At 52.1% G+C, this 27594-nt stretch overlaps 9 protein-coding genes across 9 annotated transcripts; 6 read left to right on the plus strand and 3 right to left on the minus strand.

The window, feature by feature from the left end:
* Positions 1-3807: 3807 nt before the first annotated feature.
* F5Z01DRAFT_629100 (uncharacterized protein) lies at positions 3808-5417 on the minus strand (the record flags this gene model as incomplete). The annotated part of the gene is made up of 2 exons (XM_046261642.1): positions 3808-4911; positions 4971-5417. 2 exons carry the CDS (start codon positions 5415-5417, stop codon positions 3808-3810), a joined length of 1551 nt encoding a protein of 516 aa, XP_046114551.1.
* On the plus strand, positions 5284-6283 carry F5Z01DRAFT_349625 (uncharacterized protein). The gene is made up of 3 exons (XM_046259256.1): positions 5284-5901; positions 5956-6155; positions 6215-6283. The coding sequence occupies exons 1-2, from the start codon at positions 5503-5505 to the stop codon at positions 6115-6117; spliced, it is 561 nt and encodes a 186-aa protein (XP_046114552.1). The 5' UTR covers positions 5284-5502; the 3' UTR covers positions 6118-6155; positions 6215-6283.
* Positions 6284-7102: 819 nt separating this feature from the next.
* F5Z01DRAFT_628984 (uncharacterized protein) lies at positions 7103-7711 on the plus strand (the record flags this gene model as incomplete). The annotated part of the gene is made up of 2 exons (XM_046261632.1): positions 7103-7330; positions 7409-7711. Coding segments are annotated over 2 exons (531 nt in total), but the record flags the coding sequence as incomplete, so codon positions are not given.
* A 1197-nt stretch (positions 7712-8908) lies between these two features.
* Positions 8909-10725, plus strand: F5Z01DRAFT_349628 (uncharacterized protein). Its single transcript, XM_046259257.1, has 3 exons — positions 8909-9518; positions 9584-9818; positions 9869-10725. Exons 1-3 carry the CDS (start codon positions 9200-9202, stop codon positions 10446-10448), a joined length of 1134 nt encoding a protein of 377 aa, XP_046114554.1. The 5' UTR covers positions 8909-9199; the 3' UTR covers positions 10449-10725.
* A 3857-nt stretch (positions 10726-14582) lies between these two features.
* Positions 14583-14768, minus strand: F5Z01DRAFT_629098 (uncharacterized protein; the record flags this gene model as incomplete). Its single annotated transcript, XM_046261641.1, has 1 exon — positions 14583-14768. A coding segment is annotated over one exon (186 nt), but the record flags the coding sequence as incomplete, so codon positions are not given.
* Positions 14769-16648: 1880 nt separating this feature from the next.
* Positions 16649-17293, minus strand: F5Z01DRAFT_612143 (uncharacterized protein; the record flags this gene model as incomplete). The annotated part of the gene is made up of 1 exon (XM_046260782.1): positions 16649-17293. A coding segment is annotated over one exon (645 nt), but the record flags the coding sequence as incomplete, so codon positions are not given.
* Positions 17294-20860: 3567 nt separating this feature from the next.
* Positions 20861-21769, plus strand: F5Z01DRAFT_640039 (uncharacterized protein; the record flags this gene model as incomplete). Its single annotated transcript, XM_046262493.1, has 1 exon — positions 20861-21769. One exon carries the CDS (start codon positions 20861-20863, stop codon positions 21767-21769), a length of 909 nt encoding a protein of 302 aa, XP_046114557.1.
* Positions 21770-23613: 1844 nt separating this feature from the next.
* Positions 23614-24965, plus strand: F5Z01DRAFT_677613 (uncharacterized protein; the record flags this gene model as incomplete). Its single annotated transcript, XM_046265373.1, has 5 exons — positions 23614-23668; positions 23713-23736; positions 23791-24010; positions 24067-24395; positions 24721-24965. The coding sequence occupies 5 exons, from the start codon at positions 23614-23616 to the stop codon at positions 24963-24965; spliced, it is 873 nt and encodes a 290-aa protein (XP_046114558.1).
* Positions 24966-25487: 522 nt separating this feature from the next.
* F5Z01DRAFT_350647 (uncharacterized protein) lies at positions 25488-27158 on the plus strand. The gene is made up of 2 exons (XM_046259258.1): positions 25488-26030; positions 26087-27158. Exons 1-2 carry the CDS (start codon positions 25655-25657, stop codon positions 26881-26883), a joined length of 1173 nt encoding a protein of 390 aa, XP_046114559.1. The 5' UTR covers positions 25488-25654; the 3' UTR covers positions 26884-27158.
* The last annotated feature ends 436 nt before the right edge of the window (positions 27159-27594 follow it).

Below are 27594 nucleotides of genomic sequence, written 5' to 3' on the forward strand. Positions count from 1 at the left end.
GACTTCACCAGTGCTTATGACACCGCACCTATTGGCGACGGGTCGGGAGCACGTTGACAGGGCCGGTGGCAATTCAAGGCCCAACGCGTATGTGACGCGATCTGTTTCCGACAGGCAGTCGCTTTGGAGGTCGACATGCTTGTGTGGGCGTTGCTCGATCGCACCAGGTCTGGCCTCCGGATATAGACTCTGGCTACGTATCTCCTGCCCCTGCCCTGCCAACTTTACAAATCGAGATCCAGGTCCAAGACATGTTATAGTCGTGAGAACATGCAGCTTCCAAATCACGCACTCTGTCTGTTAATGGCCCCAGGGTCCGGATCTCTGCTCATGAAGATGCTTCGATAGATCGGAATAAGCCGCGCTCGCGCTGGCCCGGTGGCCGCTGTTAGATGAGCGTTCCATGTCCTGCACGGCTGGATATGTTCACCAACCGGCGAGACGCTGGGTGCAGGTAGGTATTTTTCCGTGTAGAGTGCACCGTGATGATTTTACAGAACAAACAATACATTGTTTGGCGCATGGTCAGATTCATGGCCCGACCTACACTGTTCAAAACTTGGGGGTGACCTACAGTACACAGTGCGATTGAAAAAGTTATACGCACCAGGTTCTTTTGCGGAATTGCAAAATACTAACAAGACCTATCTGGGGCCATAGTGTTCGTGCGGATGTATGAGGGTGTTTGGGCTCTCATCGCGCGTCACAATGCAATTCCCTCGCTGGGCGCTATCGCTGCCTGCGATGCACGCGTCGCGTGATGGGGCTTGCTCATGGTGTTTCGCTCTATGTGCCCGCCCTTCGGCCGCTCGTATCCTCTATGACCCCAAATACATTAAAGAAGATGTGGGCGTTCGTGGCCACGGGCTTGCTACCGCGCTATGAGATTCTGTAATTTTAAAAGATTCGTTCTCACTGTTGCGTGGTCGTTTTCTGAATCATCCAATCACAGCGTGTAGCACGCCACGACAGGTTTACGCAAAGTCACGTGTCATGTAAAGCCGAATGCGCCAGACGCCCTTCAGACTGGCGTTCTCTTCGCGACGTCTCGAGCGCCTAAAATTAGGCGGCAACGCAGTAAAGTCTGCGCAGACGGTCATGTGATGATTGCACGCAACGGCTCTCTCTCGCTTCCTCTCTTCTCCTCATAACTGACACGCCGACCATGGCAGATCGACCTCGGTCAGACATTATCAAGGAATACCCCTTGGGAAAGGTCTCGATGCATTTCGCGATTCCTTCAAGTCTATTTGCATAAGCCAAGACATCCCATCCAGCCCAGCGTCACTGAGCAAGCTAAACCACGATGGTAAACCGACCCGACGCTCTAATTCTACACTGCTAACTCTATAAGTCTTCAAAATCTAATTCTTAATCTCCTCCTGGCGCTATAAGGTTGGCACGCATCTCGTCTGCTTCGTCTCGGCGGGAGAGGCAAGAACCTCTTCGGCAACTTATCAAGACTCGGTTCCTCCGTTAACTCCTCCGATTTGACTTCGACTGATTCAGCCAACTGTTGAACGTATCCCTGACGGACACAGATGACGATGCACTCGTCTGGGATCAAGTCTACATCGCCGTTGCCGAAAACACTACGCCGCCACGATCGACGGCATCGTCTCTCCAACAAAGCCCATAGCTCCGCAGTACGAGTAGCTCCGCAAACCTAGCTAACTCTAACGCTATTATCCCCTCGGCGACGTGTCGGCGTGCCGAAAATCGAACGCCGATCCTCCCGAAATACTATACATTATAGTAACCTGATGGAAAATGGTGCTGGAGAACCTCATTTTTTGCCCTGCATCGACTTACAGTCCCGAGGCCGGCGGCGACGCGCGACGGCAGAAACGAAAGGGACGGCGTTTCTTGTCCAACGCCACATGCGGTCGCATGTCGGGTCGTAACATTCTTGGCTACTGAGGGTAAAACGATGGCATCTACTTATGGTGTGTAAACCGGTGGGTTGGATTGAAAGGGACAGGCGATGCATTTGGAAGGGTGAAGAGCCCTTCCCTGTGATTAGTGAGATGCGTAGATATTTCTCCCGTAACGATACACTCTGTATGGGGTCCATCACCAGGCCTCGTCGCCACCAAGAGTCTTCCTAATACAACATAGCTTGACCCAGGGTACGACCAGCAGCAGCAAGGGTGCGGTTGGTGGGCTTCGACATTTAGCAAGAGAAAGGGAAGGAACCGGCACACCAAAGCACAGGAAGACAGCCGCCAGCACGTTGACGGCGACAGTTGGAGCGTTGGCCAGAGCAAACTAAAAGTTCTAACAAAAGGACAGGAGAGGAAACGGGCGAAAACCATGCAACAATACGGGCAGAAGCGCGCAACTCAGCAAGAGTGAGGCTGTGGAATGTCGTCGCACATTGCATTGAGGCAACAGGTGCACCACGCCGAAGTTTCGCGTTCGCTGAGGACGCGTGCCGGATCCTAATCGGCTCTGGGCAGCTCGATAGGGCGGGAAGGACCAGGATCGCGACCGGACCCGAATCGTGCAGAGAGCGTGGGAGAGGGCGTGAGCATAGTTTGGAAGCGGATGCGGCACGCTGTAGGGCAGAAAACGGTCTGGGGATTAGGTTCGCTCCGGGTGCACACTTAGGCTCTACGACGCACCTTTTAACGAGCAGCTCAATGATTAACTACAAGGGGTACTTCAAAGAGACGAACTGAACCATGCCAGCTATGCCATCACTGTAGACCTGCTATCTACTAGAGACGCCGGGGCTTGAATAGTCATTGGTTTCCGGACCGCTACCCTCAAAACGATCAACCGGTACGGAAATAGTGCTTGCCTCCTGTACGTGGGTCGTGGCACCTTAACTCTCGGAGGCAGGCAGATATGAAGCCTCCAAGGAGCTTTATAGTAGAACAAAGCTAGAACATGACCTAACATAGCTGCACAGTTGTGAAGAAAGGAAAATGATGCATGGTGTCTTTCCTCATCATGCATGGCGTGATGTGTTCGGCTTGGCTAATGCTCTGAGAAGCGGGAGGCACATACTTGGACTGTCGTCTGAGCGCCTTTTCATTGGCGCTTCTGGCGGAGGGAGCCTGTATAAACACGGGGGTTGTGTGTGAAGGAAGACCAGTCCACCATTTCATGTGTGGCCGCTTCTCCTTTTGGCCAACTGCAGTTGAGAGGCTTCTTTATGTCCTGCGCTGCGGCGCGAATGCAGACACAAGCCCACTTTGCTCGAGTCTAGGCCAACAGGCGGCCGAATAGTGTAAGGCGTCAGGTTTCGTGGAGCCTGAGGGCAAACAAGATACAGGCCCGTCCGCATTATGAGTAATCACCATCCCCGCCCGCCACCTTGTCGATGAGCCATTCCACCTGCGCAGTATGAAAAAGACGTTCATCTCCCCTGGGTCATGATGTCCCCCGCCCTCTGCCCCTACTCTCAATCAGACCGTGCGACGCTACAAAATTCGACTCACGTCGCATTGCGAGTTTCACCAGTTTATACAAATTCCATCTCACTAAGACTTCTACAGGGTACGTAAGCCAACTAGGCCAAGTCGTGTCCCAATAACACAAGCCAGTGTAGCAACATGTCGGGCAACAGCCAAAGCAACAGCCAAGGCAACTCTACCTCACCCGACACATCTACTGGTACTGCGACCATGCAACCTGTGTATGGGATTCCGATCTCGGGTTCACAAGCACAACAGCTGTCATCGTCCGGAACAAAAGCACAAGCCCGCAGAGGAAAGGCACCAAGGCCTCCAACTCCCCCAAAGAAGTAAGGTGACACCTCCACCGCGGGAAAGAGTTCGATCGTTATTGGCAAAATTGGATTTATGATTTCGATGCCTCATCGTTGCATTCCTCGAACAAATTATCAAGCTTCTTGGAGTACTGATCATGATCTTGCAACTTTTTCTGAAGAATGTGTGCCCATCCTGAAAGATCAGCTAATAGCGTGAAATCGGTCGTGTGATCTATCGTGAGTTGGAATTGATAAGGCAAGATGCGGTACCAAAAGATTGAGGAGAAGGCGATTGGATCTTGAATTGCGAGAGCGAGCCAAAATACCCCACTCGCCCATGCATGTCGCATTACAGACGAAAGCTTTCTAGGAGTCCTTAAAGCAAGAAGCTCCTCCTGCTCCTCCAGGATCTGAATAAATCGGTCATGATGAGGGCTAAACGAGGTTTGATCAATCTCATCGGCGCACTGCCCTCCAAGCCAGTAGGGGGGGTGTTGGAATTCGAGAGGCCACGAGCAGGCGTACTCAAGATCGATGATACGCATGATGTTCCAATCGTCGTCCACTATAATGTTGCTTCTATGGAGATCTGTTAGACTGCAGACGAAGGGGCCAGAACGGAGGTCATTCTGTAGCATCTTCGGAAAGATGGCTCGTGCTGCGACAAGACCACCCATCTCGAACTGCCAGTCGATCTCGGTTGCCACGGTATTAGGCTGGTGCAGTAGTCGGTTATGAAAGGCGTCTAGGTGTGCGTGTACGAGGTCGTCCACGCAGGCATAAGTCTTGTGACGTGGCATTTCAAGGGGAAGGTTTTCGTTCTCTTGCATGATAACCTCTGTGGTGAGCGGGCGGTTGTCGAGGTGGATATAGCCGGTATCATCGAGTCGGAACGCACCAATGCGGGGAAGTGGAACGGCTGCGAGCGAGAGAAGTATTCGCGCGAGGCCTCGCTGGAGATTGTATTGCAGACGGTCGTCCTTCCTTTTTTCTTCCCATGAAGCCGAAAGCATTCTTCCTTCGGTATCAGGGATGGTCTCAATCACCAAGTAGCCTAATCCGAGTGAAGTAGAGAAACTCGAGTTATGCGGGATGTAGTGAGTTGGATATGGATAGCCAAGCAAGATTCGAAAGTACCGCTGAATACCATGGAGCCAGCGTGACCACCACGGTAGGCGGCTTACGTGGGTCAGCTGTAGAGATGAGCGAGGGTTAGCGAGCTGTCAATTGTCGAAATGTATGCCACTAATACCTGCTGGCCTGTGGCTAGTCCTACGCCGTATAAATGTGGTATAGGGACCGAAGGACAGTGTTCCTGAAGCCATGCATAGGTCGCTGCTTCGCATCTGAGCTTCTCATCTGCGTTCCCAGGACGCGTTGTCTCTCCGACACGGTAAGGCAGAGGAAATCGAACCATGACAAAAGTGGGCTGCCCTGGGTCGGGGGCTTCGACGCGAGCCGGCACGCAGACATTGAAAGATCCACGGCGCCAATACTCTGGAGGTGAAACATCGCAATGCGCCGGGTCAACGCCCAAGTGGTGGGCAACAATGGCGCGAATAAGTTGACATTGGCTTTGGAGGCGCTGAAAGAAAGCTCGTTGGAGACCCGGGTATTCAAGCTGGTGGATAACGTTGGACCCCTTCTCTTTTGCTCCAGAGAGGGTGATAGGACCAGAAAGTAATTCGCGGGTCGCCATAAGGGAGAGGGGGCGTAAGTAAAGGCCGACGGTAAAGAAGGGCAGATAGCTGTCGGATTGGGTAAGGTTGAATGAACCATCGTCCATGCTAGCGGATCACGCACGTGACATTCTGTTCCATCGCGGAATGCCGCCGCGCCGCCGATTTAGTCACGTGATATTCGTTGTCCAATCAGGAAACGTGGCTGTTGACTTCAACACACAGGTTGGCACAACACAGTCGCGGATGGAAGAATGCATGGCGCGGTTGCAAGCTTGCAACCGCGCAGCAAAGCTCGGTGTTGTCAACCTAATCTTGGTGTGTGCAACTCCTCACCTTGTTGTCTTGACGAACACACTTGGGATGCAGTGGCGGACGATCTGTACGTTCCACGGTGTGGTGGGGGTTCTGACAGCTCTCTTGCTGTTCTGTCACACCATAGCATTTGCGTTATCACGAAATTCCTTTACTCTCGCAAGGACCGAATTTTTTTGGGCAACAGTGGTTAGTCCACTCTGACTGTGAACAACCGGTCGGCTTACGACTATATATATAAAGGCAGCAGCTTCCACAATTCGCCTCTTCCAATCTGATTTCCTGCCTCCGAAATCGCTGGTACAAGATATTTTTCGTGCCCATCGAAGTCTGGCAATTTTATCATTATGTGGCATTTCCATCTCTACAGCTTCGCCCGTACAGGCTCTCCGAGGAAGGATATGAGCCGCCTCCAGATCCAGGATATCACCAGCACCAGCGTTGTAGGTATCTCCCCTGCCCAAGCGGTCCCCCATGGAGAACCGTATGCTGACCCCTCAAGATGGTGTACCCTGCTATCGTGACCACGATCCGCCTTGGGAGGCCGCCCACCCTCCATCGAGGCCAGGCGCGTATCTCATGACCGCCGTGCCAGTGGCGACCGACTCGGGCCTCGATTGAGGAGAGGTCGACCGACATGAAACAAGCTGGGTCGCACGAGACCGGTCTCGAACCAAATGACGAATATGCTGGTCAACCGCCGCAGCACGACCTTTCGCTGCGGCGCTTCGCGTTACATGCCAGTGCCACCGGACTCGCCGATATCTTGGTTGCCGCCGTCGGAACCCGTCCGTCGTCACTGTGTCACCTACGCATGCTGCACGGGGACGTTATGGCTGTTGCCACCGCTTTCGGTTGCCGAGACTGGAATTTGGCTTGCGTGCTCCCTGGTGCCTAGCTCCGCGACTAAAATGGTTGGAATCGCCAAACACTGGCTAACGCTTCTTCGTTAGAATATGGAGATTCGCAACCTCGTTAGACTCTCAAATTCATTCCGAAGAGCCAGAGCTCGGCAAGAGGCAGCGACTTACAAGGAGGGTATGTGCCGCCTGCCCCATCCTACTTGTTGTCCTCATTGAACCAGTCCAGGCTACTATTAAAAGTACGCCTTCTACTACACTCAATACGACGGTTTACTTTCCACAACGACTTAACCATAGAGATCCACTGCGTTATCTACTTGCGCCGCTTTCGCACCAAAAAGGCCCTCCTACAGCACAATAAATCAACCGGGCACTCAGTTTGCCAACATTATCAAACAATATTCGCTAGCCTAGAATGCCCTAAACAACATATCGATACAGCCCAAGAGTAGAAATATCCCTACTATTGCGCAAGCTACTCGACAGCATCAGCCTTAGCAAACCATTAAAGAAGATCAAACCACTGCTACTACGGTGATTGCAATAAGTCGTTCTCAAGCCGGTCAGCATTGAACTCCCACTTACAGAGCTCACTTCACTCTACCGACTTTCGATACTACGACTGCGACCGACAGTTCAAAAGCTCTCAGTCCCTAGAGCAGCACCTCCGAGACGCTACTCATTCGCCAAAATCTAAACACAAATACAAAACGTGCCATCGCAAGTTCCGGACCGCCATCGCTCTTAAAAACCACGTGCGCGACAAGACTCATCCAAAGATCCAGTATGACAAGTATTCTCGGGAGTTTTCGCTTGCAAGTACTCTGCAGCAGCACCTACAGTCTCCTGCTCAGCACCCGTTATGCAATCTTCGCTATAATGGGAGTTTATGCCGCATAAAGTTCTCTACGCTATCTAGATTAATCCACCACCTTAGAAGCGGGACATATTCATCCGGGATACGCCGCAAGAAATTCAACCGCTATATCTTATCCTATAATACAGACCGCCTTATCACGCGGCCTCATCACGACGCGGACGGTCTTCTCCTCGAAGTCAATAAGCGACTAGAAACAATAACACAAGTCCAAAACACTAAGGTTGGGCACGTTAAGCACGAAACCTTCTTTCTGTGATTCCAAAACGTCGCTCACTCCCAGCTAGACTCCAAGTTCGGAGAGTCTCACTTCCGAGGACTAGGCAGTGCTCGTGTCTCAATCAGGCACACAGAGCTACCCTTTCTGCCCCTCAGAACGCTTGCCTTTTATATCAGAACTAGCTTTGCAGCACCACCTCCAATCGGCAGCTCACTATCAACCTTTCGTATTTTATCCCAGCCCGCTAGGGTCCAAGCGAATAAGAAGCAAGCACCAGTCCGTGATATCTTTCAACACCATTAGCGGGCTGGTACAGCATCTTGAAAGCAGAAAATACTTAGGCGGCATAGCTACATTCTAGGAGGCCATGAGCTATTTAGAGACACGTATAGAAATATTAGGGCTAGACATGAAATTTATTACTTAATTTACTTCGCATGGGCAATCAAAATGTAGGGCAGAGCAAGATCTCTCCCTAAAATTACTTCTATATCCCTAGCATCTATCCCTCTAATCCTTATAATGCAACGCGTGCATCTGAATTATGATGAACGGTAAACAGTTCTTCATATTCTGCATAACCGTATTGACGAGGGCGCAGGCAGCTGAAGATCAGACAGACTATTGTGGCTGTCGCTGGTGCTCTTCATTTCCTGCACAGCAATGAATGTATCCACGGCGATATCAAGCCGGACAATATTGGCGCACGGGGCTGGGAGCGCGACGTGTCTGCAATGGTGCTCCTAGATACTAACGGCTGTATACGGATGCCAGCCCAGGGAAAGATCACCCCCCCAGATCCAGGCAGGTGCGGGCTTGCTCATGGTGTTTCGCTCTATGTGCCCGCCCTTCGGCCGCTCGGATCCTCTACGGCCTCAAATACATTAGAGAAGATGTGGGCGTTCGTGGCCACGGGCTTGCTACCGCGCTATAAGATTCTGTAATTTCAAACGATTTGATCTCGCTGTTGCGTGGTCGTCCTCTCCATCATCCAATCACAGCGTGTAGCACGCCACGCCAGGTTTACGCGAAGTCACGTGCCACATAAAGCCGAATGCCGGTCGGCCGATGGGAAAGGAACGGGCGACTAGTCGCCCTGTAGGATAGGCGTCAGGTCCACAGGTCCCAATGACACACAAACGAAGAGGTCGTAAACAAGAATATACACCATACTAACACAGTCTTTTAATACACGGTAGTGTAATTCACTATCTCCTCGCGATACGACCAAAATCCAGTAGTCATAAAGCTCGAGTTTCTCCTGTCGCTGACAGCTTAGTCATGTTAGGAAATGGCCAGAGGATCTAGTTCCGTTTGAATGACTGGGAGTTGGCGAACCCATCGCTCGGCTAAACTGTTGTGACTACCGTGGAAGCTAACTCGTCCGAACATTCCTACATTCTCATCGCGTTTGTTAACGACACAGCTAATTGCGGCGCCCACCATTTCGTCGCGCAGTCGCCGCCATTCATCCGAACGAAGTCTAGTGGCATTAATCTCAACGTCTGCTACCTGTTCGTCTTCCTAATGCCCGTACGGCCGCCACTCGAGCCCCCTCCTAATACCGACACCGGCGACCCCGGTTACATCGACTTCCGGCATCCTGCGTATCCTGACAGCGAAGCGGCGCTGCTGCGCTTCGCTGCAATCGATGGTGATCATGGGGATGGGGTCGACTTTGAGGTCGCGCTGGTTGCCTGTGGGATCATCACAGGCAATACCTGGCACTGTGGGTACATCGCGGAGATGGACACCGGGGGGGGTTATGTGAAGGTCGACAAGTCTACGACCGACGTTCTAAGACGACGGACGTATTACTATTTTGTTGATGAACAAAGACCAGGCTGTAGGTCACTTCTATTGCCTTCCTTGCCTTTGCTATGATAGGGAAACTGATATTGTTCGCAACAGATAAGTACCCTGTTATACCTTCGTTCGATCACTGGCGCTTCCCACATAGGAACCTCCCTTTCGCCTGGAAAAATATCAACATGCCACAAGCAAGCCGTTCGATGCTCAAGAGGAAGATTGCTGCGCAGGACCGAGATGGGACATGTCGTATCTCAAGACACGCAAGCGCTCTCGAGGTGGCACATTTCGTGCCCGTGGCGGACGAGAAGTGGTTCGCATCTAACAAGATGGACCAGTATGTTATTGACCTTATGACCTTGACCCCTGCTGATTCTGCATGTCTAGGTATGTCAAATCTGGTTCCGAAACACGGCCTACGGAAGACCCAACCAATCTAATCACTCTCCGGCGTGACATCCATTACCTCTTCGATACCCGCCGCTTTACATTCGTTCCGAAACAAGACACAGCTAGGCAAGAATGGAGCCTAGCTCTTCACGTTTTCGCCCCAGACGAAAATCCGGACCTCATCCCTCTCTACCACAACAGGTCTCCCGCCCCACTCTCAGGCATCTCCATCGAGCATGTCTTTGCGCGCTTCGCATGGACTATCTTCTCTGAAAAGACGCTACGCTTTTTCAAGGGCGTGGCCGAATATGTGGTGCTTTTGTTTGACCCCCAGGCAGGCAAGGTGATCGAAACCAAGCTCAGATCGCCTGAGGTACGGATGTCACTTAAGATCTTTAGTTCATCGAGTCGCACGCCGAGTCCGAAAAAGAGGCCGCGAGATCAGTCTGCAGAAGACGATCAGTTCTGGGGAGAGGAGAGAGATGATGTATCTGTTGCTTCAGATTGGGATCCACCGCGCGGACGACGGCGGGAGCGCAGTTGGGATTACTGCAACAGTAATAGTCCGCCGGGATAGATCCAGTCGTTTATCTCGACAGAGTCAGATCGGAGTGAGAGCCAAGACGATGTTGCTGAAACGTCAGGTGGAATTGAGGCCTGATGGCTCTCCTGACCCCGCGGCGATTCCTCATGTCACAGGACCTGGGAAGACCACTCGTAGTGATGTAGTGCACCAGCCCCAGAAGAGAGCGAAATATGGGCCCGACAGGGAATGACGGTTGAATGATACAATGACCCAGTTGTTCCAGCCTTCAATCATTTGATAGAGTCACTGTGACTGAGAATCTACAGTCGCGACCGAAATGGGCGACCACTTGGTATGACTTGCACGCTCGCTCCTGTTGCGGTCGCTTCTGGAAGATGTGGGGCTAGTGGGGCCGGCGAGGTCAAAGTTCCACTGTGTTTCCCCTGCCAATCCGCATCGTCAGCCGGGAACGGCACGAGCTAACAGCCAGCCAAAATCACAGGATCTCCTATTATGTATCCGTAAGCTAAATCCCTCTTCCCGCGGCATAGGTGGTCGCCGATTTCGAACGTCTCCGCCGTAACCCAACGACTTGTGATATTGCGTCAGTAGCATAGCTATACCGCAATTCGAGCCCACAGAAGAGGGGCTTTCAAGTCCATACAGAAATTACACTTTGACTTACTTCATTCAAGCTTGATATGCTTCGCATGGGCAATCAAAATGTAGGCAGAGCAAGATCTCTCCCTAGACTTACTTCTACATCCCTAGTATCTATCCCTCTAATCCTCCTTATAATGCAAAGCGTGCATCTGAGTCGTGATGAACGGTAATAGTTCGTCTATATTATCTATGACCGTGTTGACGAGTGCACAGGCAGCCGAAGATCAGACAGGCTATTGTGGCTGTCGCTGGTGTTCTTAATTCCTTGCACAGCAATGAATGTATCCACGGCGATATCAAGCCGGACAACATTGGCGCACGGGGCTGTGTTACGACCCGACATGCGACCGCATGCGCCTCTCACGTGCCCCCCACTTTTCTCCGTCCTATCATGTGTCACTCGCACACCACGCATGGTAGACGACTGTAGGCGACCAGCGACTACAGTCGACTACACCAGAAAGGCGCTCGTAGACGACAGTCGACTATCGTCGACTACACAACATTCATTCAGTATATAGGAAGCCTAGCTTCACCATAGTCAGTCTCTACCAGCTCCTCAGCTATCAATACAATTGTCTACGCAAGATCTACTATCTCGCACATAGACTGTGACCCGACCGCTCAAGTCAACGACATCCTAGTGTACTCAGTTCATAAACCGACTTCAGATCTACCTACCCTGTAGCTAGTCTGACCCGAACGTCACAGGCTGGGAGCGCGACGTGTCTGCAATGGTGCTCCTAGATACTAACGGCTGTATTCGGATGCCCGCCCAGGGAAAAATCACCCCCCCAGATCCAGGCAGGTGCGGGACTTTGGGCTGGATCTCGCCTGAACGTGAACTCGATGGTTACGACCAAACGACAGATACTGTATATGGTGTGCTGGTGTTGTGGAATTATGGACGTTACGCGGAGGACGTCATCCGTGGTTGATGAGGTTGAATCCTTGGAGGACGGGAGAGGAGGCTGACTTAATGCGTGCGAAATGGAATGCTATATATGTGGACGTGGTTCCGAAGCTAGGAACTGCAGGCTATGGCGATTTAGCGGACGCGGTGCTCGAGATGGTGCGATTTCCGCATGCTGCGGATGCGCAACAGAAGAAGACACGGCCTACAGCGATACAAGTGCTTGCGCTCCTCCAAGGTATTAAAAGGAGGAGGCAAAAGAGGGTGCGGGCGAATCAGTGAAGCCTCTTTATTGTCGTATCTTGTGGCTGGACTGGTTTGCAACTCTCAGTTTAGCACAGACATTACTTGACACATTCCGTCGTAACCTTTTCCAGCCTTATGTCTGAAGAGACAAATCTAAGACCTGCAACACTATGAAGGTGAAATAGGGATTGGTTAGCGGACCTTTATGAATAGCGACCAAATGAATAATAGCAGAGCTAACTGGGTATTGACGCTGGCATGTTCCCTAGTTTGTACTTTGGGTGGTGATCTGAAAACTTGAGTCTACATCATAGGCCGGCAGCATCGTACATCGTCTTCTGTTCCGTCCTCGCATTGGTCAAACGTTCGCTTCCGTATTCGACGCCATGGCTAGTGACAGTGGTTCGCCTGTCACACTCTTCTCGCGTCCTATGGTGTTTTGCATGGTTGTGCCCCCTCGGCGTTTGCGATACTAGGTAGGCATGTGCTTCCGGGCGTCAAACTGCGGCTAGTCTTCATCCGTTGAGGTTGCGTCATCGCCATCCTCTATGCATGGGGCCGCTTGTTCCTTGACTGATTTGGGAGTATGTCCGATGCGGCACGTGTTGGCGTCGGCACCATAGAGCTTCTGGCGAAGTCCTTGGCGGAAGACGATGCCCTCGAGAAGTTCCGTCAGCTTCTCCGCGAAGGAGACTTGGGATGCCACATCAGATGGCTCAGTAGGCGATCGGGGCGTCCTGACAAGTGCTGAAGCGAAGTCAGGAGTTGGAGAGGCAGGCTTCTCGATCATCATTCGTTGCTTGTGAAAGTTCGAACACATGCACCTAGAGGGAGGGTTCGGCGTACCTCAGGTTGTGCTTCCAGCACGCTTCTTCGGGTATGGACGGAGCTGGAAGGAGTTCGGAGAAGCGGCATCACCATTCTATCGGAGCGAGTAGCGAAGATGCTTAGCAGGATTTATTATCGGCAGCCATAGCTGCTGCGTGGTCGAGAGCTGATTGTCAGCTAGTTGTGATACTACCTTGGGAGGGCAGGTGGTGGAAGTCGGACGACCGCGGTATACTTCAGGTTGGGTGAGGAGAAATCCGAATCCGGACGTGTTGACTTATCCGATGTGCCGTGCACATTTCCCCGGATAAGGTTCTTATCCAACATTGGCTTTTATACTGACTGTACCGTTTATATGACGAATCAAAGCAGAAGTCCGTACTCCTTACGTATGTACGGATTGGGAGCAGGCTCCACAGACACAGGTAGGAAACTACAAACATGCTCATTGCTACAGTACAGTACTGTACATGTATCCAACCATTGTCATGTTCCTACAGTATTCCGAGGCGAGGTGCCTTTTATCGCCCTCCGCTGGCCAGCATCAACAGAAACGCGTGTTGCTTGTTCAAAAAAGCCGTCCTTAGAAGCAGCCGTTGAAAAGCCACCTCTCAAAAAGTTGCTGGCACTCTGAAGGTTATTAATAGTACCCCGATAGTGGCGCCGCTGGATATAACCGGTGCAAAGCAGATAGTGAAAGCTGAGTTCGTGATCGTTATATCACTAATTCAACCACATCTAGGTCTTCTTCTTCGTAAGCAAAGGACGGCTTCTCAGGTAGATGGTGACCGAGATATCGAGATCACGTCTATTGCTACGGGCAGGCACTCTCCTCCGGCAGGACTGGCTCTGTTGACAAGGCGTAGCTCAAGGAGCTACAATAATTAGATATGCGTCTGCCTAGAAAACAAAGAGGCGCGCACGTTCTAATGTTGTATTAGCTTGCCGTTGCGGTGTTCACTTCTTTTACTGGGAACTGTGGCATGAACATAGTCCGGGACCATTGTAGATTGAAACATAGGGAACGAATCGGATGAGGCAGAACGAGCAGCAGAACTTGAGATAACCACGGACGCGGTCATGAGTCTTGGATAATCAGATTGGGCGCTTTTTAGTGCAGGGAATGTCACGACAATCCTCCTCAGTACAATTTTGAATGTGCTGATTGCCGAATCCGAACCCACTGGACGGACACTCTTTCGATAGCTTTCTACAGTCTTGAGCATTCGCAGCTTCCTATCGAATCGAATAACACGGAAGTTCAGGATGACTCCATACAGTGTTTTTTGTGGAAACCTGACGGTGCACTCCATTTGAACGGCAAAGTACCCAACGGAACACTGCATCTCGCTGGTCGCTGAAAGTATCCAGCCTTGTGAAAGACACTGTGACATATGGCGCCGCATTGGTGGAGTGTAGTCTACTCTAAGTGACCTAGCAGTACCCAGAGCGCTCATCCAAAACCGGCTAATGGCAGCGCGAGCGCGGCTTATTATGACTCATTGATGTATATTTATGTATACGTAGATCCGGACCTAGGCTCTATAAACAGACAGAGGAAGCTGCATTTGCTCACGACTGTAGATATACTTCCCAGATGTTGGCTTTCCAACAGTCAAAGCTCCACCACGGGCGTATTTGTGCATAGTATTGGCAATCGTGGTCTCAGCTGGACCGCAGCAGTCGTGGTATGTCTTGCGCGCAGCCCATTTGTCGGCTAGTCTGGAAGTTCAAGCTCGTCCGGCATACGAGACGACGAGCGTCGGCTAGGATGTACCGCTAGGAGGTTCGTTCTCCGGCTATGGCGACGGTTTTGATCTTCGGATAGTCTCGCGGCTCGTATTGGTGAGAATGGCCGGAGTGCATATGAGGGCCTCGATCTGCTTTGCTTGAGCCTTTGCTTGAACCTTTGCTTGAATCTTTGCTTGATCCAAGTTCGCTCACTTCCTCCTTATCTCTCTGATACACACAGCCCCATCTCAGACTCTGAGAATTATTAGTGTTCCGCTGTTACATAGTGCTCCTAGGATTTCCCACGCAGCGGCGCCACCTCGAATTCAATTCTGAATATCACAGCCGCAAAATGAAATCACCCATATCACAACCAGTGTTGAGGGTCTGACCAATATTTACAGTCTTGATTCCTAAATCGCCTGGCGATTGCCAAATCGAGTTTGCGACACCTGTTTGTAACATCGACCCTCTTTGGCGTGCCCGTAGTGTAGGCTGTTCATCAGCCTTCTATTCTTTGCTCAGTATATGTCGTACACCTTCGCATTCCACGAACCCCCCAGCACAATCCCATCTTCGCGATCCTCGTCTCCATGTACTCGGCGGGGCTCGTCGACGCTATAGGTGTTGCAAGCCTGTGACCGTTATCAGGGTCGGCTAGACCATTCTCCTGCGCGCGGACGCAGGTCACCCTGCGACCAGAACTTCCAACTTGCGAATCTAGGAAGGCGAGGTGGCTTGTCCTTTGCCGTTTCGTTGGTAGGGTTATGTTACCCTCAATCGGTCGAAAGTGTCTCTTCCTGCATCCGTCTGTGCTGCTACATCTGATTGTAGGCAAGGGGCTGTGCTCTGCGTTATAATCATGTCATTGATTCAGACAATGTCAAATAAGTCAGTGGTTTGGTGGCCTCAGTGGTGAGTTTGAAGCCCTGGCTCAGTCGTCTCTCGGATAGGCCGCCCTTTGGAGACGCGGTCTCGGTGCTTTCTTTCCCGATGGGAAAGCTGTGCATGAAGACGGCAGACGACAAGCTTTATCGAGAGATACATGTGTAGAAAGGCATCGAAATCTGTGTTTTCGTTAAGAAGGTCTGCTCCTGACGCGCTGTAACGCTGTCGGTTCTATTAACACGGCATGAAGGCGACCATCAGGGCTTGTCCGCCCTCCAAATGTCACCAATATAGATCCTGCTGTCACGGCCGAAGTAAATGGCCCGTTGAACGTCTGGGCAGATGCCGAGCCAGGTGGCGGCAATATCGAGGTTCTCCATCACTAAGGTGCAACCTCCGCATCAGTCAGAAAATCGTAGATGTTTCCGATCCGCACGCGTACACGACGGCCGTACCATTCGCGACAGGAAGCATGAATTCAGAAAGCATGTGAATAAGCCAGTTCTCACGCCGCTTTGAGCTACAATAAAGTAGCTTGACTGACGAGATTCCTTCCGAATTACTACAACTAAAACATGCGATCACCATGGCTTCTGCCAGCAGTATGTGACTCCCCACTGAAAAGCCCGACCAGAATGAAATCGACCCTTCCACGCATTAGGCTCTACTTGACCGCGATAAACAAACCGAAGGCCAGCCTTCGAGTCGTTTGTCCTTTCAACATATATGCAAGTAGGCGGCAGTCCTTCTCCCAGTTTTCGACCAACGTGATAAACAAGTCCCATGCATACTCTAAGACGACCACTCACCGATTCAGTAGAGATAACGTAGGCAGACAGGTCGTATTGCACGAACCAGCTGCGTGGTCTCTACGGGACTCGGCCGGGTCTCCTTCGACATCAGCTCGAGCGGGTACGGGAGCGCCCCTCATTGCAGTCTGCAAGGCGTCGTTGAGATACCAGCTTCCCTGAACTATCCTGGTAACTTTGACGCTCTCGGCCCATTTTGCGAGGCAGCTGTCTTTGGAGCCGCCGAATTCGACCTTTGGCTCTAGTTCATCGTGTGCCGCCCTGAGGTGCCGAGCGGCGTGCTCCATCCACTCGTCCAAGGCTTTGTCTCCGTCAAAAATAAAATTGCAAAGCTCAACGGGGCATGCAAGCTTCCTTGGAAGCTGGAAACGCTTGCGCAGCGCTTGTTTCTGCATCTTAGCTATGGGCTGTGGCTCCTGGTGGCTCTCCAGGAGATGCATCCGGCGAACATGCTCCCTGTGTAAATCTTTTCTCCTGAATGTTTTACCACAAGCAGGGTGGCTTTTGACTTGACACGTGGTCGCGGACTGTGTGGCGGCGGCATATTGAGGGAGCTCGCAGTGGTAGTATTCGAGGCAGATATGCTGCCTCAGCACGTGGCGCTTCCACTCATTCTTCTTTGAGAACGTCCTGTTGCATCCAGCGTAGTGGAAGACGCAGATGAACGGCCGTGTATGGTTCTCCACGTGTTTGTCAAAGGCTGACTGCTTTCGGTATGTGATCCCACATTGGGAGCACTTCAGCTCGAGGGGCGATGCGGAAGATGTGGAGAGCGACTTTGCAGCGCGTTCGGCTGTGGCTGGATCCACGGTCTGGTGGTGTGTGGTACTTTCAGCACATAACTGAGTTGGCCAACTTGCCTCATGATGCCACTTCCCATAGCTCCCGTTGGGGCGCGCCTCACTGCTCTCGCTGGTATGGTACTCCAAGTCCCTCTCGGTAGGGGGTAGAGCGCATTGAGCTATGTCCAAAAGAAAGGCACGGTCTGAGGTCGTGCAGCAAGGCAAGACCTCCGGGCTGTTGAGGAGATCTTTGAGCTTCATGGAATCTACTGGCGGCGGCGCCTTGTCGGTTGGCGTGAGGTTCCCATTCTCACCACCTACCGACTCGTCGGTATCCATGGCTTCGGAAGCGGTTGAGCCATGCATACTTATACACGGAGCCACTGCCCCACCCACTACCCACGCCACATCTAGCTTAGCGCCAGTGCTCAGCTTTACCAATCACCCCGGCTGCAAAGTCGCTAAGCCAAATGGAGAGAGGGGTGATGGTAAAACTGAACGCTGGGCCAGATACAGACGAGGGCCGAGCCACTCGGGATTGCTTAACTGTGCCACGGATGTGCCGCTGGTGCGCGTACCCGAGAACGGTAAAAACGAAGCCAACGACGACCAGCGTCACATTGTTCTCCGATATGGAGACTCCTGAAACCCTCATGATGCCAGGGACATTTGCGGTTGAACTCTGCTGGATACGGTTCGCATTGGCGACTTAGTGAAGATCTGCGATGGCTGGCATTGGGCAAGACACTAAGATTGAAGACTGAAAGTAACTGGAGGAAGGTTCCGATGCAGAAGACTCATTGAGGAAATTGAAAACAACGATAAAGGATAGATGGGAAGGCGCCTTCTTTATGCGACGGAGTCTAATGAAGCTTGTTTCTTGATCTTCAACCTCGCGCGCCGCGGACCACGGCGATTTGGCCAACAACTACGACCGCGGATGGAGCCTATGCCATGCCTAAATTCGCACCAACACCATTGGGCATAGTGCAAGGGAGTTTGATGTTCGCCACAGCACCCTACGCGGCCCATGGACGTACGCCTGTTCACCCCTGCTACAACAATCAACAAGGTACAGTTTGTCACTGCATCGCCGTCAACATCTACGAGACCCCTAGCATGTGTCCGCAGTGTTGCTGCGCTCAGAGCTCCTTGGAGCCAGGATGGGATGTTCCCGCTCAAGGGATACCAGACCTTGAAAGCGAACCACTACGGGCGAATGAACATGGTCCGAGTACATCGGTATACCACAAGGGGCTTGAATGAAGCATCGTATGGAGATGCCTGCCCAAGCGGCCTCCAACACCCCATGCCGCAGAGGAGAGTGTCGATCGCCATCGTTCGCACGGTCAGTAACTCATCACAACGCGCACTACTCAGGGCCCCGAGACCGGTCGACCGTTTCCCATACAGCACGTCAATCACCGCAGAGAGGCTCCATTGCAAACCGACGTGCGACCACTTTTGCGTGCCCACCAACTTCATGTTTACCAACCCAAGCCCCCGCAATCCTCTGCGTTCTTGATGTACGTAGCCACTAGGGCCAGCCCGTGGTAACCAGCTGCTGCAACGACTGCGGGCTTGTGAAACATCCTCCAAGTGGTCATCGTATGATAATGGGCGAGGCTGAGGGGTCGACGGCCGCTGCGCTAGACAGACCGCATTCACATGTCCCCAATCACGACGATCACAATGAGTGAGCGTGCGCCTGCAGTCGTGATCTCAGGATGCTAGGTTCGGACAAGGAACAACATCGCAAGGATGGCACCCTTAGATAGGGGTACTATAGTCACGAGCGATATCACCTCAGCATTGTGGCTTATGTCGCCGCGCGCTAGCATGCGACATGCTGCCCTGAAGACGCAGAACTTCTGGTTGACAAAAGCAAGCAGTTGAGCTCAGCAAGCCAACTCCGAGAGCCGCTAGGCGCACGAGACGGGCTAATGAACAGGCTGTACTTTGCCCGCAGCCACAAGCGAGCCGGATGTCTCTTTGGCGAGTTCTTCCGGTGGACAATTTAACCAGTTCGCCACAACGAACACTGCACCCACTCGACTTTGGCTCCCGGAGCGGCACAGCGCCCCTGGCCCTCGGTGGTTGATGCTGAGCACCACGGAAGTAAATCGTATGTGCATCACACTATGCACTCATTTCTTATTGATGAACATTTCGGCGACTTCACTCTGATTAGTTTGTGGGTGGTGCCGGCTTGCTCATACCTGTGCCCGAAGTCAGGCAGGCCAGAGCCGTACCGTGGACCGACATAGACTGTTCTCCTACTCTACACCGAAACACGCTGATTGTACACAACCGAGTCGGTCGTGTGCCAGCTCAGTCAGGCGGGACTCCGGTCCTGGATCGTCGAAGGAGGATGCGAGCCTCGGCTGTCATCATCCACGCCTCTTTCTCGCAAGCACCCAATGGTCAAGACGAGGGTTTCATCGAGTCACAAGCCCTAGCATCATACGCCTCGCCCTTTTGATTGGCTGGTCATGATGTCAGCTTGGAAGTGGCGCCATCACCCATCGGCGGCTTGGAGACAACAATCTCCTCCGGGTCTGCAGCTGTGCCTCCCGTACGTGCACAGACCTTGAGTGGTGTGTCTAGACAGACAGGGGTCGAAGTTCATGAGCAGCTGATGGTACCAAGCACTCTTAGCAAGATGCAACTAGCTGCAGAGCCGGGGCCGAACAAATTGCGCCCGTCCAGGGAGCGGGCGCCGCAACCTGGGCGCCCAGGCCAAGCGACAGAGCCAATTGTTCTTCGGTAAGTGTATGATGGTTCATCTGTGGTGGCTACGGATACGTTGGAGTGGAGGGTAAAGCAGAAGCGGCGGTGAAAAGCTACTGGCTGCCTTTTCCTTGAGGTGTGTAGTTCATGTTCCGTGTGATGCTTTGCCTTGTGCTACTCGCAAACAAGCGAAGACTACTGATTCCAGGATATCCCACCCGCTCCGCACGTCAGAGGAGGACGCCCCTTGCTCTGCTCGGTGGAGCGTCGCGTGTGACAGGCCTCACCAAGTTCAACCTTGCGTGGTTTCCAGTCATTGTGTGATATTGTCCCATGTGTGGATGGAGCTGGCTGCATTCTGTGGTCACTTCCGGAACACCATTTGGGGCCTTACCTGAACCCCGACCAGATCAGGGATCTCATTCGTGCCACGCCGTCTCCGTGCAAATTGGCCCATATAGATCGCCTCGAAAAGACCGGTGTGCAAGTCAGGCAGAATGGATAGCATGACAAAGTCTACAAGCTTGTGCATACTTCGCTCCTAGCTGGTGTGCCTCTCTCGCAGGAACATGCCATATCTGTTTGGCTCAGGTCGGCTTGGGGCGAGGCAACACGGACGGTGCCCAAGCGACAGAGCTCACCGACATTCGAGCAACCAGTACAAGAAAAGTGCAGGTCCTGCTTGCGGTCACCGAGTTAGTGACTCACGTTGGGCCTCACTTCACGAGGCCGCTGCAAGAGCCTGATGAAAATTTTGACTGCCATCAGCGCCAGCCGAGACAGGGAGAACTGCTGACAATGTGTATATAAGTCGGCACGGATCTTGTGCGAGTTGGAATACTCACAGCAACTTTGCCCAAACAAACAGCCAAGATGAGCTCATTCTTTCCCGACTGCTTCCAACCAAGGCTCTACCAATTCTACGCACAGGCATCCCTGCAGGGCGCGTCGCAACATCACAGCAGTTCTTGCCATGTCTTCAAGATAGACCACAAGACGGGAGCCAGCCTGAAGCTGAAGGCCACCAGAGGAGAGGTTCGGTGCCCTGAATTGCTCGTCAGCGAGTACAACGAAAAGTCTCGAGATCACACCATACGCACTGAACCATGGGTCGTTGAGGATGTGCCCGCCGACGAAGTCGAAAATTATATCCAATCGATTGGGGACAACATGGATTATTTCGAGGCATTTGTATCCGAATATGGCACCGAAAGCATCAACGAACTACTGCTATCGATCCGACAAGCTGCTTGGGAAGGGTCCATTGCTTGGCAGGCGCTCGAGGCGTTTGTCGCTTATTCTCTCGCAACCTCAGTGAGCTACACAGGGGAAGACGAACACACCCCACGACTGATTGAAAACCAGCTTCAGTTGGCACTAGCAAAAGCGTGGAAGGATCGCTGGTGTTCGGCTCGCTCTACCAAAGGGATGATTTCCACGAGCGACAAGGATGCCAGCACCGTGGTTCTCGTTCTACTAACGGAAAGAGTCCTGTACGACTTCAAGTATCGCGGGAATCCAAAAGCGGCCAGACGTTCTGTCGAGTTCGGCAAGCGCCTTGTCTCCCAATTGAGCGAGGACCTACGTTCGCATGAATGGAGTTTGAGCTGTAAGTCTCCGAAGAGGCCTCTGGTGCCTTGCGCTTATCGATCGATAGTTGAGAAGTCTCCCCTCGGTGTGCCTATTGGCAAGCGTATATTCGATCCTCAAGATGTGGACTGCCTTGTGGGTTCACTGCTCAGCCTTGCAAAAAGGAAGGACACCTTTTTCCAAAAGCTTTGAAAACAAATCCTCTGTGGACTCTGAAAGTGTTGGCCCGGTCTAGCACCAGGTGTGTTCGGACAACTGTCTGCTGTAGTTGAAGGGATCTGTGTAGTAGCAGGCTCCGATAGGAAGGTGGTGCAGCTTGGCAATTTAGGTAGACTCTCCTATGTCAAATGAGTGTCAGCAGCAAGCACGTGCAGAAACTACATGAACTGTGATTCAGCTATGTAATGGCAACTGTACACTGAATCGTGTGCAGTCGTCTTTAAGAGGCTCCGGACGACGTGCAGTCGTGGCATGTTGACCTGAGAGTCGACTAGCACCGATACGAGGTCCGCCTGCGCACGGTTCCACCATGGGCGACCTAAGGTTGACGGCGGCACATGAAACAGAGGCGTATATTAGCGTCTTGATGAGCGCTTAGCAGAGCATCGATAAAAGCCCTTCGACTCCTCCATGACGAGGCATTCTAGAGCGCCTACATCAAGTCCCCAATTTCTGTCAGCATGGAAACCCACGTACTTATTAGTGTTGGCGGTGTTGAGGTAAATGTACATGCAAGAGCTCCTTCGACTACTGTCGTTGTGAACTATCGACCTCAAGAATGTAAGCTCAAAACAACGTCAACAGAGCATCCTCATTGACATTTCCAGTCCCCATATATGAAGATAACCCTGCCACATGCCGGAACCGCGCTGGGTTTGGTCCGCCTCCCGACGAACGCCAATCACCACCAGGTGGAAGTCAGGACGGCCAGAGCCCCATTGATTCTAATGCTGAGAACATTACGCCCACGGGATATCCTGGGGGACCAACCAGGAGATCACCCAGATTATCCAAGAGACCAACGGGTACAACTGGGCTCTAGGTACATCGAGGAGTGATATATTGAAGCCCGAGGATGGTAGGGAGCAGTCGTACCTATTTATTGATTTTTAATAACACCGGCGTGCTGAGTGAAGTCTGGATTTTACTGTATTCCGTGGGGATATCTCTACGTATTCAGCGGCATCTGGGTCGAAGGACACTGCGTAAACATCGTGGCACGGGATGAGTTCCGAGACATATCGCCTCTTTCCAAGACCCAGACTGCTGTGGTGAGCCAGGAAGACACCTACACGAGTCGATGGGGCGTAGAAGCTGTAGGCTTCATGCTAAGTCGGACTTGCCCAGTGCGGGCTCCAACCAAGCATCGGCCTCGCTGAGACCGGGACCTGCAGGAGCCGCCGCAAGATACGAGAACGACCCGAGCATTTCTTCGACGCAGCCGACCGCTAACAGAGAGGGGTGGCAGCTACTTTCAGCGCGCGCGAGCCCGCCCAGGGAGAGCGAGGCTTGATACGAGCTGGTGATGGCCACTCCGGACAAGCCAATAGACGTGGCCGTTGACGTTGCGCGAGCGCGGCAAGAATGCGGACCACGGCTGAGACGCCCCGAGCTGGTCTCGCGAATGACCCCTGACATATTGAGCCCGTGCACGGCCAGGACGGGATGATGCCGGGAGTCCACACACCCCGACCCGATTCAGCGACTGTTTTGGCACTGTGCCAGTGTGGCTTTTCAGGTGCATATCTAAGCGAGATACCACCAACGGAAGGCAAAGCCAGAGTCACCCTGCCAAGCACCCTTCTCCAATCACACTTGTCCTAGGCCCAACAGTCGAGGGCGTGTCGACAGCAGCAGAGTCGGACGCCCGCCGGGCCAATCATAGTCAAGAGTAACGGAGTTGTCTGAATGCAACTGAGCAAGGCAGATCATGTGCGTTCAGCATGGCCCCCGATCTCCTGGTGCCTACTTCGGAAAACGCGCAAATCCTCGCCGGACTGGCCTAATGTTCCCCCTCTACGAATCTCCGTGGCACCATGGCCTCCTCCCCGGAGTTTGATGCTGCGTGTGGTGGCGAGCCCGATGACAAGAGTGAGTAGCTCGTCTCTGGTCCCTTCCTCCCGCTTAAGCCACAGAGTACGACGTTGACGAGTCGGCATGTGAGTAGAACTTCTTTTTGAGACGGCCGGCGCCTGATGTGCATTACGACCCAGTCGACCTGGATACCACTGGTCCGAAATTGCCTTTCCACGACGCGACATATGACGATTGGGGAGCCTCAACAACTGCGCAGCGAATTCTGGAACTGGACCTTCCCAGTCCGAGCAGTATCCAGAGTGTGGAAACTTATGCCGATGGGCACTTCGACGGTGTCATCTTAGACATAGTGCACGGCCAGGGTCTTTCAGAACAGGATCTTTCTTCTCTATCGAGGTGAGTGAACAGACGCGCAAACTGTCCCGACGGCCATGGCGCTGACCGTCTCGCAGAATCCTTCGGCCAGGAGGACTTCTAGAGATACGGGTGGTCCTGATGGACTTCAGCAAACACTTCAATACGTTACGCCCACTCATGGACGCAGATATCGCAGACGATGTGAAAAAGGTTATAATACCCGGGGAAAAGGCTTTCTCCTCAGCCGACCTCCAGGAACGACTCCGAAAGTCCGAATTCACGCCAAACGAGCCCGTCGAAGAACGCATCAACTTAATGCCAGGCATGGGACAGGTAGGCGTTGCGTCGTCTGAATGGAGATCAAAATACGAGTTTGTCCTTGGCAAGCTACTCAATAATCTTCCAGGCAGTGCGCTCGCTTACAGTACACGAAGAAATCTGTCGTGGACGCAATGGTCACCGCTATGCAACTTCCTGAAAAGAAAGACCTGCCGATCTCAATGTGAGCCTCCCTTCCCTCCTCCGCGTTTGGTTTTGACTCACAGCTCGCAAGTGTAGAAATCTCCGCTACCAAGGAATAGGGCCGAGAATCGTTCCCGGGCGTCCGAGCGACGTTGGTGCTTGGGCTAGCTAGGGGATTATTTTCCTTGGACCTAGTTCTTGAAGGAACTTATGCTTAAATTTGCATTGCTCTAACAAGCTTCGTCCTCTCCTTTAGATTGAATAAAAGCGGGTGGCTAATGGCGTAGCCTACACACGCTTCCGCTTCCACTTTCGTTTCCACTTCTACTTCCACTTCTACTTCTACTTTAACTTCCACTTCGACTTCTACTTCCACTTCCACTTCCACTTCCACTTCCACTTCCACTTCCACTTCCACTTCCACTTCCACTTCCACTTCCACTTCCACTTCCACTTCGACTTCTACTTCGACTTCTACTTTGGAATAGTAACCGATGGGAAATCGCCATGCGGATTTGTACTTTCATGTTAACCGACGAACGAATATGGCTAGCGTGAGCCACGATGACTAAGTTCTCGTAGGGTAGGAATCAGATGGGCGCACTGTGCTCACTGGTTGTCCAATGTACCTTAACGGATGGACCACGATTGGGCGACAAAGGGGAAACAGCGCGCGTTTCCAGATCTATTCTGGAGCGCCTTGTACCGTTACTCGCGTTTATCAAACAAGAAGAGCCTTTTCCTATTCACGACTTCCTTTCGGATCTGCGGTCTTAATTTATCGATGCACTGCGCATGGAGATAGACTTCGGATCGTTCACTTTAAGCTTCGAGAGTGTTTTGCTTCAAGGCCACGGGGCCAAGGTACCGGTACCCGCAAAAAGTGATTTCCAGTCGGAAAACCCAATCGAGGTGCTTTCTTGCAATGGATCAACCATAATACTCGGGATCACTGGCTTGGATGAGAAAGTAACTTTGCGACTAGGGTGCGTATGTTGGGGTGCTTGTCAGGCGTAGGCGCCGGATGCAGCCAGACTATGAGCTTAGATGCCAAATCATGGATGGAGTTCCATTCCCGCGAAACGAAAACAGCTTTGAACTGCATGTAGTAAGTGCACAAACGTCAAGGGCCCGTCGGCTTGTTTCGGCTATATATTATGATTCATTGACGCTATCGCAATGTAGACTCTGATTCTTTGCAGTTTCGCCTCTGCCTTCATAATGTCTGGCCTTGATAAGAACGATTTTGAACGCGCACTCAAGGACATCTTTCAGGGAGAAAGTGCCAAGGACAAAAGCCTGTCACAGGTTCGAAAATGCATCAAGCGCCACGCTCAAAACCCCGCGATATCGGCCTTGGTTCAGTCCAGCAGCATGGAGGCTGTCAGCAAACTAGCACATGGACTGTTATCTTCTGGAGCTTTCGAGACAACTCCCTTGCCCGAAATACAATCCGGCAAACTGTCGGGCTCCAAGCCGCCTGCCGTCAATGGATGCAATGGGATAGAGACTTTACTTAGGCCTCAAACCATGGTCTCCCCTGTTCCCTCTTCGCCCCCCATCGTTCAGACCTCGTCTAGCATCAACTCAACGCAAGGTAGTTCTATCATTTTCGCAAATCAGGTTTGAAATCATAGCTGACAGGCTGAGTAGGGTCAGGGTCCAAGTTATCTGCAGAAGGCAAAGAAAGGGAGCCGCTGAAAGCTGCACAACTAGCGCCGCCTTCAGATCAAGATCTGGATCTTTCTACAGCCTTGCTGGAGGTGGACTACTCAACACAGCATCGTGTTCTCACATGCACACAATTCCTCTTGGAGCAGGCTTGTTTCGATTTTGCCAAGCGTACATTTCCCTCCATATTAGAGGAAAATGGGTGGGACTGTGCCGAGGCCCTCGAGCTGAACCTGATGGCGAAAGCTCTAAGCGCACGTCCGCGGGGGCCAAGCTCGAGCCTGAAACTCAAATCAAAACCAATCCAAGGCTGTATAGATATTATATCGGAAATTCGACATGCGGCGGTTCACCGTCATAGACTCAGCGCCAAGACACTTGATCAGCACTTGCATACCGCAGTGGATCTACTTGAGGCGTTCGATGATCGTGGGCGCCTTGAGCAGATAAAAAAGCTATCTGACAAGATCCGTTTTTTGCTGTTGCAGCTTGATCTTGATTCGAACACGATCCGATCAGCGCTCAGCAAAGAGGAAGTACAGATCGAGAATCAGATCCGCTTACTAGACCAAAGAAAAGAGGCTCTGCGTTTCAGAGCCAAGACGTCTCTACAGCGAACTCAGACCGCCGCTAGCTTGGATCTTGAAGAAGCTCTTTATTCTGCTATTCCGCGGACTACCGCAGGTGCAACTCTGAAGGAAGGGCGATGTTTGCTGGGAGCAATGATTACAGTTATTGTCTTCACAGCATTCTTGCTCTGGCGCATGCGGGACTGCTAAATGCTTCAGAGTCTCGATGGCGCCTCGTCGCGAGTCTAGCTTTCTCCCTGACCTTGGATGGCAGATTTCAAGAGCCGAATTGCCAAGAGTCTGCCCAGGAAGCTAGCATAGGCAGCTGTAGACGTCTGGGAGCTTGAACAGACCTCGATCAGGGATCGCTGAGTCCGGTTGTTGCGGTATGCAATACTGTGACGGGGACAAGGACGGCACGGAACAAATTACAAGGCGACTCAATGGTGGTTGCTGGAAGGTTGTGTGTGGCAGAAGCAATGTCGCGTACATAATTGTCAGTAGTAGACAGGTAATCTCATTTGGGACTCTTTTATCAGGAGCCAAACCAAAATTTTGCAAGGCGCTAGATGAGGATCGACATTTAAGAAAACAAACTCATCGCTCATGTCTCATAAAACAATGAATAGGGCAAGAGAAATCATTTCATAAGGCCGGCTAGCTATTGCATTGGTCAAACTGGGGGCAACATGGAGCGCTCGAGATCGAGAGCACCATGACCGTCAAAACAATATACCCCCTACTTGAGATGTCAACAAATCAATTGTAATCTAGAAATGCATTGACGCAAAGCTCGTGGTCGAAGACGACTTCTTTTTGCACGATACAATAAACAAGCTCATCCTCCGTTCTCCACCCACCAACCATGAGGACTCCTTGCTCCCTTGCTCGACCTATACAGCCCCTGCAGTATTCTTCGTT

Source organism: Emericellopsis atlantica (genome assembly GCF_019669845.1).
Source record: "Emericellopsis atlantica unplaced genomic scaffold F5Z01scaffold_34, whole genome shotgun sequence".
Classification (NCBI taxonomy): Eukaryota; Fungi; Ascomycota; class Sordariomycetes; order Hypocreales; family Bionectriaceae; genus Emericellopsis; species Emericellopsis atlantica.

Coding starts and splice junctions, on each gene's coding strand:
- F5Z01DRAFT_349628 (XM_046259257.1), top strand. CDS start 9,200: ATGCCCGTACGGCCGCCACTCGAGCCCCCTCCTAATACCGACACCGGC. Junction 9,519..9,583: donor TGATGAACAAAGACCAGGCT/GTAGGTCACTTC, acceptor TGTTCGCAACAG/ATAAGTACCCTGTTATACCT. Junction 9,819..9,868: donor GCATCTAACAAGATGGACCA/GTATGTTATTGA, acceptor CTGCATGTCTAG/GTATGTCAAATCTGGTTCCG.
- F5Z01DRAFT_349625 (XM_046259256.1), top strand. CDS start 5,503: ATGCTAGCGGATCACGCACGTGACATTCTGTTCCATCGCGGAATGCCG. Junction 5,902..5,955: donor AATTTTTTTGGGCAACAGTG/GTTAGTCCACTC, acceptor ATATATATAAAG/GCAGCAGCTTCCACAATTCG.
- F5Z01DRAFT_350647 (XM_046259258.1), top strand. CDS start 25,655: ATGTCTGGCCTTGATAAGAACGATTTTGAACGCGCACTCAAGGACATC. Junction 26,031..26,086: donor TAGCATCAACTCAACGCAAG/GTAGTTCTATCA, acceptor CAGGCTGAGTAG/GGTCAGGGTCCAAGTTATCT.